General features: G+C 32.2%; 3 protein-coding genes across 4 annotated transcripts in view; 2 read left to right on the top strand and 1 right to left on the bottom strand.

Annotated features, from left to right (window-relative positions):
* Positions 1 to 9,605, top strand: part of LOC135135397 (dendritic arbor reduction protein 1-like) — a 182,499-nt gene extending 172,894 nt beyond the window's left edge. For both annotated transcript variants that reach the window (XM_064064436.1, XM_064064437.1), the window contains 4 exons: positions 2,374 to 2,742; positions 2,798 to 3,266; positions 7,165 to 7,224; positions 8,604 to 9,605. In XM_064064436.1, the coding sequence (XP_063920506.1) occupies positions 2,374 to 2,742; positions 2,798 to 3,266; positions 7,165 to 7,224; positions 8,604 to 8,794 (1,089 nt within the window). In that variant the 3' untranslated portion in view covers positions 8,795 to 9,605. The remainder of the gene's footprint in view (positions 1 to 2,373; positions 2,743 to 2,797; positions 3,267 to 7,164; positions 7,225 to 8,603) is intronic.
* A 76-nt stretch (positions 9,606 to 9,681) lies between these two features.
* LOC135135393 (zinc finger protein ZFP2-like) lies at positions 9,682 to 12,279 on the top strand. The gene is made up of 7 exons (XM_064064428.1): positions 9,682 to 9,808; positions 9,929 to 10,266; positions 10,317 to 10,484; positions 10,544 to 10,882; positions 10,975 to 11,335; positions 11,386 to 11,601; positions 11,655 to 12,279. Exons 2-7 carry the CDS (start codon positions 9,979 to 9,981, stop codon positions 12,212 to 12,214), a joined length of 1,932 nt encoding a protein of 643 aa, XP_063920498.1. The 5' UTR covers positions 9,682 to 9,808; positions 9,929 to 9,978; the 3' UTR covers positions 12,215 to 12,279.
* Positions 12,229 to 13,752, bottom strand: LOC135135400 (leucine-rich repeat protein SHOC-2). The gene is made up of 3 exons (XM_064064440.1): positions 12,869 to 13,752; positions 12,556 to 12,814; positions 12,229 to 12,507 (listed from the first exon to the last, which is right to left on the bottom strand). Exons 1-3 carry the CDS (start codon positions 13,357 to 13,359, stop codon positions 12,316 to 12,318), a joined length of 942 nt encoding a protein of 313 aa, XP_063920510.1. The 5' UTR covers positions 13,360 to 13,752; the 3' UTR covers positions 12,229 to 12,315.
* Positions 13,753 to 13,837: the final 85 nt, after the last annotated feature.

The raw sequence follows: 13,837 nt of genomic DNA, 5'->3' as shown, positions 1-13,837 counted from the left end.
TTTCCCAATGTGCCTCTGATAGAGCAAGTTAAAAAAAAATCGAACGTACAAAAATGTATGGGCTTTTCCATTCAAAAAATAAAGTTGGATATTTTTCCTTTGAAGTTGGGAGTTCCATGCAGTTAAACATTATTCGTTTTGTCCAAAGACTGCTTGCTTCCACTGAATTTAACTATAATGTTAGAAACTAATTATGGAATCTTAAAAGAATAATAATAATTTTACAACTATGTAGTTACAACTAGGATTGTCAGTATTTTTCGTTAAATGATTTGCTAATATCACTTGACCATGTTGTTGTCTTATGCACCCAAAATTGTGGGCCACTTGTATATTCATTTATGGAAGATTCTTGCCGCCTCTAATAGCGTTAACTTTTTTTGAAGTTTTACATTGACAGTCGTCGAACATTAAAACATCGGCACGTATTTTCGAGTATAAACACCTTGTATAACTGCCAGACTCTAAACAATACATTATATTGATGGATGATTAATTTGACATTCGTCACAATATACAAAAATCAATTATATGTAATAATGTGTTCTGATGTATTCATATGTATCAAAAACACAAGACTTCTCAACGGGAGAGCAGCACCTCCTGGCATATTGTATGATAATTATAACAAGGGGAAAGTCGAGCCTGTTACTTCCCGCTGAGTTTAGTGTAGATTTTATTTTGGGCATACATGCTCAACATTTGCCAGTGTTCTCACCTCAGATGACGAATGACAAAACAATGCAAGAAATCACAAATATATTATTAATTTTGAGTTTTATGTTGCCGTAATACTTTTCGAAAATAATAACAGTTTTCGATTAAACACTTAGTGATTAGTAATATCACGGTCGATAAAAAAATAAGGTCAACCACAGGGGAAAGTATAGTTCTTTAATTGACTCTGCTGCAAGCAATTTTCTAACTTGGGGTTCAGCTCCCTTATAATATTTCAATAGCAGCTACAATTAATTGGACTTCATACCTTCACAGATAAATATTTTTATACCACAATTGTACCATATCATCGAGAAAAAAGTCGTCTGGCAACTACTGAAATTTAATGTTAAAAAAATATGTTGGCAGTAGCAACGCGTTTCTTGCTCGGTTTGACCATTATGTCAAATATCTGTCAATTAAACTGACAAATAGCTATAATGCAAACATCATATTTTAAAAATAAATTCCATGGCTTACCAGACGACTCGAGATATTTATAAGAAAGTAAAACACATCGAGTCTTAAAGTTTACTTTTGCTTTTACAAAGGCTCTGAATTTCTTTGACTAGAATAACTAATACCTAACATATATTATTACAAATATAAATAATTCATAGAGATATATAAAATAACTTGGTCACATTCTGCAACCCGCGAAGAGTACTTTCAACGATCAACATCCCAACAGCGTAACGCATTATTTAGTTATTTGTTTAGTGTAGTCAAATTTGTGCATAAAATTAAAAGTGTTTACCTCTAATAAAACACATTAAAAATTAATGTAAAGTTATTTAGATACAATTTCCCTCACCCCTGTAGCACGACCAATTCTGCATGCATTTTACAACGTATTATTCAATGATAAGTATCTAATTTACATAATGACAAAAATTTTAAGTTTAAAGTATGTAGAGTGCTATGTGGTAAGTGGTTATAATATTGCATTATTCTAACAATTTCAGAGAAATAATGGATCGTTTTTCAAATACTAGAAAAAATTAGACTACACAGTTGTCTTTGGAAACCAGTTGATAAATTACACAATGAAAATTGCTTTGAAAAAAGTAGTCTTGTCTTTTTTATAAAGATTTTCCTCTTTGAAAAAAATACGACCGGACATACACATGTTGTTTAAATTATTCAGATCAATTTCTAAGTGCACATTTATTTGACAAGTTTTTGAAATTATGTTATCAATTTTTTGGAGAAAATAAATGAATAAAATTTTATTAACGTTCTATAATCCTTAGCCTTAAACGAAGCTAGTTAGTGTCATTACTTTTTACTTTCATTTAAAAATGTGCAGATGACGTCATCAAATTTGGTGTCGATGAACAAGTAAATGATGGTTAGTATTTTACCATCAACAAGATAATCTTGAAGGTTAACAGTAATTAGTATGATAGTTGATGGCTTCCTAATAGTTTGGAGATTATCTAATAAAATCTCCAACAGACAGGTAACAGACAAACGACCGACAGACTGAGATCAATTTGTTGTGTTGCCAACATAATTTCATTAAATTCCAATGGTTGCTAGATATTTTTTTCCGTAGATCATATTTTTAAATTAATCTGCAGCAAGGTGTAAGCAGACTTGACTTCTAATTAAGAAAAATTAAACCAGATTGTAATTAAGGCTTTTTTTTTTCAGACCAGTGACTTGGACACATTCCTGTGTAAACAGGAGTGGGAACGCCGTCTAGAAGAAGAATTAGACAAACCTAGGCGAGATTCAGCATCTCAGATAGATGATTTTTTTGAACCTACCCACAATCGTCATCAGCCCACCATGAGCTACGTGTCCATGCGAAGTCTCCCAGGTACCGACGATGATGTATTTCTTCGGCCACCTCTTTGGGAAGACATAGCTAGTAGTATACAAAACATAGATCCTGAAAACGCAAATATGTTAGGAGTAAGTCCTGGTCACGTAAAATTAGAAGCCGTCGACGAATTAACTGCCAATTGCCCCCCAACGCCATCTCCTCTACTCTCACCCTTAGAAATAAAAACAGAAAAGGTAAGAAAACCGTACCATATTAAGCGTGCAAATCATAAATCACTATTCCGAATAGGTGCTGCAGCAATCTACCCCCACCCTCCATTTAATGGGTACGCCCACGAGCCCTTACAACCAGCAGCAACCCACGAGTCCGCAGCAAACTCCCCACTACCACCAGCCGCAGCAGCAGCTCCACCACCCGCATAATAACAACAACAATAACAATAACAACAACAACAACACACACTCACAATACAAATATAACAATGCAGTGGCGCCGAGTCCTGCGCCAGGCAACGCTCTCTACCCGCCCATCTCTAGGTTAATGTACGGTTCGCCATTAACGCCCCCCAGTTCAGAGCCGGGGTCTCCTGGAGGAACGCTTCCGAGACGCACTCCCCCGCCCCCGTACCCTGCCCCCGGATGCCAGCAGCAAACCCCCCAACCGACGATTAATCGAATCACGTCATCCGCGGCAAAATATAATAGGCGAAATAACCCAGAGTTGGAAAAAAGAAGGATACATCACTGCGATTTCATGGGTACGTATATGCATATGAGGTTGGCTTAATGCTAGGTTTTAGAGATCATATTTACTCTGAATACCACGTCATGCAAATGAGGAGTATGCAGTTATTTGTTTGCGCAAATTATACGTTCAATTGTTGAACAACGTGTGTGGGAGGCACGGTGCCTATTGAATTTATTTACTTATGAAAATTGAATGCAGACTCCAGGGTAAACATTTGAATATGGAATTTTTTCGAAAACTTCATATTTCTGATACATCAACAACAAGGTCGTAAATTATTAGGAAGAAACTGTTTTCGCTAAGTATACACTGTCATAATATAATACGTCCTTCAAAAATATAAAATGTATTTCTAGAAACGATGTGAGCGTGATTTTAAGGCCTGTTCTACACAATTTTAATCAAATTTAAAAAGATAGTTAAAAGATTTAAACAAGTAGTGCTCACTAAGTAACATTTAACCCATTTGTAACAAATATAGTTTAAGAGAAAATTAAAAATTAACACTGCAGATATGGTTAATGAAATATAAATGTTATAGAGTTAAAAGCACACGAGTAGGTTATCGATACTTAACTTTTCCCCGGAACAACTCTACCGGTGTAAATTTTTCTAACTTTTTATGTATACTATGAATAATTATGAAGAAAGGGAAAAAGTATTTTTTGGAATAAAAAATATATGAAAATATCAATTTAACAACCGGGAATAAATTGAAATTAAAATTTCAAAATTTTCAGAAATTAAATTTTAAAAACATTATAATATAACCATGGAGATAGAAGAGGCCATCCTATCTCCAAGCCTGAATGTAACGCTTATTATATCTAGGATATGTTCATTAAGTGATACTCCTATTATTTTTAAAATTTAAGTTTTACACGGCGGAACTTTTGAAAATAAAATTGTACTTTTGACTTTTTAGCAATATTTGTGGTTTTGTTATTTTATTCTGTGCTAGCGCATTGTGTTCTTTGCAATTGATAATGCATTTGTTGAACAATTTTTTTTTGCCAAAAATTCAGAGTTGAAACACCATATAACATTTCATTTTCGTCAAAATAGAATAACAAATTAGATTTTTAATCCCTTCTTACTGCCTTATGTTTAAATTTGCATAAAATTATTATTGGAACAATAAGGGACCACGTTAACCAAAAAGGTACTAAGCGACAAATACCAAAAATTGATCAGGATAGCAGTGTGCAAAATTTATTATTAAAAATTAATTCATAAAAATATTTCTCTTCCTCAAAATATTTTACATGTTAAAATTTATGGTAGAAGTAAGCGCCCTTAGTAAATGTGACATTATTATCTTTTTATCAGAAAAGTATTAAGCGACACAACCCAATTTTACAAGAGGGTTGTGCATTCATATCTTTATTATGCAATTATTTTTATCATTGTTACGTTTGTGATAAACGCTATACTAAGCTTTATCGATTTTTGTTCGTTAGGAATTTCTTGTTTCTAAGTGAATTAACAATCACAACCCTAGAAAATGGAATTGAAAGCTGATATACAACAGGGCTTTCATTAATGTTTGATATCTAATAGGCCATATATTTTATGCGTAAGTTGGCACTACTGACAGATTGTCAAGTTCAGTTTGAAATTTGAAATTTGATGGCGAAGTCGCGCGTTGCTAAAATTGCTATTGAAGTATTTGGTGTATCAGAATTTTAAGTTAAGCAGTGCCAGTCATGCTCAGGAAGTACCAACTGATTTCAAAAATCCATGGCCTACTCCTACTGCAAATATCAAACATTAGTGTAAGTGCCAAAAACTGCTTCTTTTATAATTGTATACGGTCGCGGCCATAGAAAACTGGACCACTTTGACTTTTTTTTAATATCATAATAACAATTTGAATGTATGCTCTTGATTTGAAAAACGGGACAGTAACTTTATCAAAATTATTTGATTGGTCAAACAAAACATTAATTAAATCCTATTTTTTTTTTAATTTGGAAGTGTGTGTCAAACCTAGAGGTCCAGCTTTTTTTAATAAAATACAGCTGTAAACACTGATACGAAAGATAAAAGAGGTTTCGTGGTTAAGGGAAAAATAAACTTCCAGAAGAAACGCTACAAAAAGTAGTTGAACACATTAATAAATTCCCAAAATATACTTCGCATTATGCAAAAATATTTTTACATCCGGATTTGACATAATCAAAAATGTATGAACTACATATATCAGAAAGAACTTCGACTGATTTTGACGCTTTTGACATTTTCGACCATATCCAAAAGTTAGTTGAAGTTAGGTCAGATGAAATAAGAAATCAATTTTGTAGTAAATAGTAAACAAAAAAAAGTTAATATTAGAACTGTTTTTTACTTTTTCACTTCCTAGATTCTATTATTAGTTTCCACTCCCACTCTACAGAAGAACATAGTTAGCCCCGCCCACCACCCGGTCTCTTTTTCAGTGATTGTTTATCTGACCTGAATGAAATAATTTTATACTGAACAGAAATAAAATTTGTCATTAAAATGAGAAGAGGGTGGGTGGGCGGGGCTAGTACTTATTAAGATAAGATTGATTTTGGCAGATGACATACCTTCCAAGAAAATAGAGGGCGGGTGGGCGGGGCTAATACTTAGTAAGATAAGACTAACTGTGGCAAATGACATACCCCCTAAGAAAATAGAGGGTGGGCGGGTGTTGCTAGTATTTGATAGGATAAGACTGATTTTGGCGCTTTTGACATTTTCGATCATTTTTCAACTATATCCGAAAATTAGTTGAAGTTAGGTCAGATGCATGAAATAAGAAATCAATTTTGTAGCAAATAGTATAACAAAAAAAGTTATGATGAGCACTGTTTTTTTACTTTTTCACATCCTAGATTTTATTATTAGTTTTCACTACCACTCGCCAGAAGAACATGATTAGCAGCGTACCTACAAAAATATTTTTATATCGACTAATTTTAACCTTAGGCAAATAGGTTTCAGTAAAAATACTTATAATATATATGGCCGTTATAATTAACACTGAGCAAAAACACTGCAGAAAATGAAATTACAAAAGCTCGCCAAGAAGGACATGATTGAACTGATTCTTTGGTCTGACTCTTGTGGGGGTCAAAATAAAAACATAAAAGCAATATTAATGTGAAAGTCAATTTTGTCGGAATAGTCAACTTTCCAAACAATTTATTTTAAATTTCTTGTTTTGGGACATAGCTTTTTACCGAATGATAAAAATTTTGGAAATACTGAATCAGCTCTTAAATTTCAATAAGGAAGAAAATATACCCCAGAAGATGTGCAAATATTGTAAGTTGTAGGAAGCAAAATTCACTCAGTGTTTATTCTATGCTGAAAGAAGATTTTTGAACTGAAAGTAAACAATCACGAATAGAAAAGTAGACAGAATAAGGTTGGTTGGCTGAAAACAAGGGTAATTACAAAAGATTAGCCGCTTTCCACCTTTATGAAGAATAATCACAAAAATTGGATACCAAGAAGTCTCAATACTTAAAAAACAGATTTATCAGACGTCTAGAAATTCTAAAAAACTTCCAATTTTATGGCCTATTAGAAAAGAAATATCAAATAAGAAATTGGCAGATCTGAAAACGTTATTGCTTTTTATTCCTAGAGATGCAAAAATATTTTACAAAAATGTGTGAGGATGAACTTTGAAAATTCCGTTGAAGGTTTTTCAAGATGTGTATTGATGTTGAATTCTATAGTTAGGTCAGATTAATAAGGCCATATAGTATTAAGACAATTATTTTTTTCTGGCATGAATGAGCATTTTCCATTTTTAATGGGAGTTTGATTCAGTTTTACACAAATTTGAGTTGTGTCGCTTAGTACCATTTTGGTTAACATAGTCCAATTATAAAAAATTATGCTGTTTTTATTAATTCTATTTTTTTGTTTTTCAGGTTGCACGAAGGTGTATACAAAAAGCTCACATCTAAAAGCACATCAAAGAATTCACACAGGTAAGGACACAGTTTTCTAATATCAAGGTTTAAGGAACATAGAAGATAATTTATTATATATTTAATAAAAAAACGAGTTATGATACTGAACCACCACAAAAAACTATAATGTAATTAAATATTAAATTTAAGTGTCAGATGATGGCTGCAACTAACTGAACTTGTTCTCGTTAAATCTGTTAAACAACCACAAATCTCTGATATACTCATTTTATTAACACTGAGAGAACTTAGATCCTTTATGATATAATTAAACGTGACTTTGCAAGTCGAGTAATTGTGCATAACGTAGAACGTGATTGTTTTTAGCGACAAGAACTTAAATAAATGCATGGCCGGATAATGTTATATTATTTTTTACAATGCCGTTTACTAGTAAACGTAGTCTACTGTACAAAACAATAAAAATAATGATTATTTAATACAATATAAAATGTAGATTTATTTATTAAAGATTCACCACCTTTCGAAATTATGTTGAGTAACTTCTTAACAACTATTAGAATTCCTCACAAATGACATGGATGAAACGATAGTTTTCTCATCAATAAGTTAATTGTTGTAAGAAGATATTATATTTCAACGTTTTAATTTTTATAACAGCAGTATTACCATAAGCCATATTTTTTCTACCGCATTTGAGTACGAGTCCGGTCTGTAGGTTAAAAGTTTAGAAAATCTTCGTATCTTCAGTACAACATTACCTATATATACAGTTTTCCGACGCTTCTACTAGTTTGTTTTTTATACTGGTTGTTAGTACATACACTATATTCAGCAACACTATTCCTCTGTAGTTTTTACACCTTGTCTTCGATCCTTTTTTTAATGGACAAATTATTGCTTCGGACCACCATTCTTTCAACATTTCTTCTTCTCCTCCATATTTAGTGACTTTAATAGGTGCCTATTCTTCGGATTTTCTTCCCCTTCTTCTTGTTTCACTTCCTCTTTATAGCACTTCTTTGATTGTTTATTGTATCTATCCCCAAAAATTTGTATTAGTATTAGTTTTCTTTCGATGGTGACGTAAAATATAATTATAGCTAGATAACTTGGAACTCAGATTATTGTCAATGTGCTGCGACCAAGATAGATTGTCATCAGGGCGATATATACCTGATAATTTGACAGTGTTTCCACACGTGGTGTTTCTATTGCTTGATATATGCATAATATTTAATAACATTCTCTTTTTTCTTCAAAATTCATTAGTCAGGTATTTATAGTCAGCTTCTTGAAACAAACTTAAATAATTTCATAAATCACCAAAAATTAAATCTTTTGTACTATACTTCAGTCAGATGTAAACTGAATGATCTATTTTTAATACAAATCCAAAAACAATAATGTCCTCACTAACTGTTTTATTGTTTCAGGCGAAAAACCTTACCAGTGTCAGTGGCCCGAATGTGAATGGCGATTCGCGAGATCCGACGAACTCACACGACATTACAGAAAACACACGGGAGCAAAGCCATTCAAATGTGCCGTTTGTGAGAGATCTTTCGCCCGATCAGATCATCTTGCCCTACACATGAAGCGACACCTTCCGAAGACATCTAAATAAAATTCTTCAGAGTTGAATTTTCAGATGAACTTAATTTATCATCACATTCCTCTCTATTTTCTCTTGAAGAGCGATCTCAAATAATATCTATGAAGACGTACGTACATTTCGTTCGAATTATGTTTTGTTGTATCCGCGTTATACCTCATTCCACCGCCAATGCCTTTTGTGAATTTAGAGGCCTTTTCCAGTGTACTTAGAAACATAATATTGTAATAATTGTGTAATGCAAATTGTGATTTTTACTTAAATACACTTTCCATCCACGCTTGACGTACTATGATAGACTATATTGTAAAAAAAATCAGTTTTATTTGTTTTTTTAAAACTTTGGTTGTGAAATAATTATTGTTATTTATAATATTGTTTATAAGTGAGGCACTACTGATAATTGTTAGGAGAAATTTCTTTAACATTGCCATCTGTTTTACCCAGTGTTGTGATTTTTTTTGATGTTCTATTTTTGTTCGAATATGTCGTATACATTATTCAGTATATGAAGTTACCAAATATGTACGTTAAATTATGTACATAAAAATAAGATTAAAACTGACTAGAAACTAGTCAAGTAATTTCAATATTTGTAAGTAGATTGTAATTATTCGCTATATTACATATTTAGCGTATTTATATCGTTATTATAAGTATTATAGATGAAACACAAATTTTATTAACATTACTTTGTACTTCATGTTATTTATATGAATAGAGAGAGAGAGAGAGCAAACTAGAGTACACAATATTTTAGGTAGAAATTGTTTTCTTTTTTAATTTTGTATAATTTACTTTTAATACAAGTTTATTTTTACCATGTCGTAGTTTTTTTACCCAGCAGTCAACTTTCAATTTGAAAATACCGCAAACCGAACTACCAACCTAAAAATACTAACAAAACCCAAGCGCTAGTTAAGAAACATGGCACCCGCCTGTATTTATTATTTTGCAGTGTAGTGCAAACAATTCCTTCATTATGTAGAAAAGTGTAGCCTAAATTCAAATTCAGTTTTAGAATTTGTGAGTACTTTTTTATTTCACAGAACAATGGTAAAACGAATGAAACCCTCAAACTTAGAATTAATTCAGAATGTAGAAATAAAAAAGTGTGTCTTATTTAATAAACTAACTATATTTCAGGCTTTTTAATTTATGAAAATAAATTACTTTCTCAACAAATACCTGAGAAAATGCATAAGGAATCTTATCAAGAAACGTCTGAAATCTCAACAGAGCAAGAAAACGATGCCTTAAACACGACACACAAAAATTCACCCTCAAAGTTACAAAAATGCAAATTTTGCTATCTAGAATTCCATGCAATTAATGACTATTTATCGCATATTGAAACTACACACCAAAATATTCAAAGCAACAAATTTATGTGCAGCGAATGTGGTAAACAATACAAAACAAAAAATGAACTCACAAATCACATAAATTCAAAATGCGGAACAATAAAACGGTTTAAGTGCAAAGTAAATCATGCGATACTTACAAACCTGCATAATATTTTTAATGATCGTAGATTTGTGACCAAAATCTGATGTCAGCTGGTTCTCTGTATAATCACATGTTACGGCATAAGGATGTAAAGAGTTTTATGTGTCGATATTGTGCCAAATTATTTTACACTGCAGGACAACTGCAAGTGCACGAACGAATACATACTCAAGATAGAGCTTATGTTTGCGAGGTAATAGTTATTTTGCAGAAAATAAAAAACTGAAAAATCAGTATATTAAATTTTTATAGGTATGCAACAAAGGGTTTTGTCATAGACAAAGCCTCATCACACACAGTTCTATCCATACAGGAATTAAACCCTATCAGTGCGAAAATTGTGGCAGTTCATTCAGTTGCGTTGGAAATCTAATAAAGCACAGGAAAACTCATGCAGACACATGTGGTTTAATTCCATTAACAACTCACAGGGTTAAACATCCTTCCACTAAAATTAAAGTCAGGATTAACACGCCTTCAACCTCAAGACTAAAGAATTATGAAAAAGGCAAAGAAATTCAAAAAGAACTGGAAAATTTAAAGACTGAATTGAGAAAAGACAGTGACGTTAAACTGGAGCTTTCTTCACAGGTACATCAGTTTATGTCCATTAAATCAGAAAATAATTTTGAAATAAAGTACTTACACACTTTTACTTAAAAATAAAATTAATTACGTTTTAGTACGTGCAACGTTTTGCGCAAGATATGAAGATAGAACGAGATTCAACAATCGTGAAAGATGTAGAAAACAAAATTAAAGTAGAGAAAGTAGAAAAAGACTGTGATAATCAAAATGAAGATGATTGTCTGGATTCTAGTGGCAGTGATAATGACGACGATGATGTCGATAATAGTAACGACTGTGTAAATACTGTAGAAGACAATAACACTGACGAAGAAGCAATTTTTGGTATAGATCCAGAGAAAAATGAATGGCAAATTGCACAAACTGACAGTAAGAATGAACGCACAACAGTAAAAGATCCACAAAAGAAAATTATAAAAGAAGACTTATTAAAATTTATACAAGAAACTAGTTTTGGTATATATAAAAAAATGTTATGAATCCACAGTTTAACTGTCTTGTTTTAGACAGCGATGGTTATGGCGACTGTAAATATTGTGGCAAAAGGTACATGAATGCCACCTGGTTATATAAACATGTTAAAAATCACGAAAAAAGCATTCCAGTGGGAAATGACAATAACTTTGGTGTTCCTCTCCACAAATGCAGTTGCTGTAAGATGACTTTTTATACCAAGGAAGATAGTTTGATTCATCAACAGACCAACCATGCAGATATCTTAAGTAAAGTAAAACTCTTTAACAAATTCACTAGCTTTAATTTTACTCCTTTTTAGCATGTCAAGACTGTGAAAAGTTATTTGCTAATCGCGACTCATTACGTTCACATCAAAAAGTATTTCATCAGGGTATGTGTAGGAAAGCCTATATATATGTGTGTGAAAAATGTGGCCAACATTTCAAACAAAAATCAAAACTTAAAGTTCATGAGGAAAGAAACTGTAACAAAGGCCCGTATTATGAATGCTCAATTTGTAAAAAACAGTTCTCAAGTATATACAGCAGAAACAACCACATGAGAGTTCATGATCCTGAGAAGAAACTTCTGTGTAAATTCTGCGCTAAAAGTTTTCACTGGAAGGGGCAACTTAAGATTCATGAACGTAGCCACACTGGAGAAAAACCTTTTGCATGTTTATACTGTCCAAAAGCATTTGCTTACAGAGAAAGTCTGATTACTCACAGCAGTATGCATACTGGAATCAAACCACATTTATGTGATGGATGTGGTGCTAGGTTTTCCTGCATTGGAAACTTGATTAAACATAGAAGTAGTCATGCCAGCGAATGTGGAGCATGGACTTACAAGACACAGCTTCAAGAGTTTGGCAGCTAACTCAATTCCTAAAATTGATTTAATTTATATTTTTATTGTCAAAAATAAACAATGATATTTCATAATACTTTGAGGTAAATAATAAAGCTAAAAAGTATAAATTAAAAAGTAACAAGAAATTTTGACAATTTGGGAATTTCAATAAGAACATCTTCATCATCACTGTCTGATTCTGTATCAGAATAATTCAGATCTGAACTAGATAAACTATTTTCCCAGTCTGAACTTGAATCTGAATCTGCCGATGTATCCTCTTCCAACTGTTTGTGTGTTGTTATAACATTAGGAAACATCTGTAAATAAAAAATGAATGCAATTTATAAAAACGAAAAGATGTTTACCGTGTCGATATCTGTAGTAGATGCAAGAGGATTGTGTAACAAGTTGATTTTAACACACATCATGGTACTTAAAACACTTTCAGGTATAGAGAGGAACTCGTTAAACCGTAGGTGTAGATATCGTAATTGCTTTAACTTTGAAATATTCGAAGGTATGTAATTAAATTTGTTTTCTGTAAAATTGAGATGAACTAATGATTGTAGTTTATCAAAATCCTTAGGAACTGTGTATAACTGATTATCTTCCAAAGTCAACCATCTAAAATAAATTCACATACAGTTGCTTTCATCTTAGCACAGAGGTTGCATTTACTTCAGGTGCGTTAAATTACATATTCCCTCTGGTAACTTGCTCAACTGATTATGCCTAGCTCCCAAAGTTTCGAGTTTCAATAAGTTACCTATTTCTTCCGGAAGAGTTGTTAAACAGCACCGATTGCACCACAGAGTTTCGAGTGAAGTCAAAGTTCCAATATCACTAGTCAAATCTTGTACAGGATTATGACTTATATTTAATGTTACTAATTGAGGCAAATCTCTGAGTGCTTCCGGGAAACTATCGAATTTGTTATGTTCTAAAGATAAATTCTGTAAATTTGTTAATTGTCCTAAGCATTTTGGTAATTCTGTAAGCTTATTATGACCAATATTCAACGAAGTAAGTTGGACACAACTAAGTAACAATGGGGGAAATTTAACCAAGTCGTAATCATCTAACGCTAAATTCGTCGCTTTGGCGCCATGAGCTTTTTCTATTTTCGCCAAGACACGGTTTCTTTGGATGTAATCATAGATTGGGTTCATATTTATGGAAGCACGTGAAGGTTATGTCACAAACACTATCCACGAAATTACATTTTTCAAAAGATTAAATCTTCACGAAGTAAACAATAATCCGTTTACTTTTAATTAACCATCTGTACAAAAAACTTATTCTATATATAAATTTACTTGTATTTATTGCCAAAATGATTACTGTTGACAGAAAAAAACTTAAGACATTTAGACCGCCATTACTATGCAGATGGTAGTTTCAATAAACAATTGCAATAAATGAAAAATTTCGTTATAACAAAGCAATATTTACAGAATGATACACCATTAACTGATGGCGTAACTGTGAAAATATGTTAACCATGAATTTCAAGGTTTGTGGTATTTTCATTGTTCACTTCAATCATGGGGCCATGCCCATGGTTATTTAACCTACTAATGACGTTTTACTTTTTGAACTACGCGCCACAGATTGCAAGATTTTAGAACTAAACAAAAATTAAGTAGA

This window comes from Zophobas morio, unplaced genomic scaffold (genome assembly GCF_036711695.1).
Source record: "Zophobas morio isolate AGI-343-1 ecotype UQ-CSIRO unplaced genomic scaffold, CSIRO_AGI_Zmor_V1 ptg000024l, whole genome shotgun sequence".
Taxonomy (NCBI): Eukaryota; Metazoa; Arthropoda; class Insecta; order Coleoptera; family Tenebrionidae; genus Zophobas; species Zophobas morio.
Note: the sequence above shows the minus strand (reverse complement) of the source record. Positions and strands in the feature narration are given on the sequence as shown.

What these genes read in the sequence shown, in the direction of transcription:
- LOC135135400 (XM_064064440.1), bottom strand. Translation starts at nt 13,359, where the DNA reads ATGAACCCAATCTATGATTACATCCAAAGAAACCGTGTCTTGGCGAAA. An exon ending in TGTAATTTAACGCACCTGAA is followed by an intron (nt 12,815 to 12,868) that starts GTAAATGCAACC and finishes AATTTATTTTAG; the next exon opens with ATGGTTGACTTTGGAAGATA. An exon ending in CTACTACAGATATCGACACG is followed by an intron (nt 12,508 to 12,555) that starts GTAAACATCTTT and finishes TTTTATTTACAG; the next exon opens with ATGTTTCCTAATGTTATAAC.
- LOC135135393 (XM_064064428.1), top strand. Translation starts at nt 9,979, where the DNA reads ATGCATAAGGAATCTTATCAAGAAACGTCTGAAATCTCAACAGAGCAA. An exon ending in TATACAAGAAACTAGTTTTG is followed by an intron (nt 11,336 to 11,385) that starts GTATATATAAAA and finishes GTCTTGTTTTAG; the next exon opens with ACAGCGATGGTTATGGCGAC. An exon ending in CAACCATGCAGATATCTTAA is followed by an intron (nt 11,602 to 11,654) that starts GTAAAGTAAAAC and finishes ACTCCTTTTTAG; the next exon opens with CATGTCAAGACTGTGAAAAG.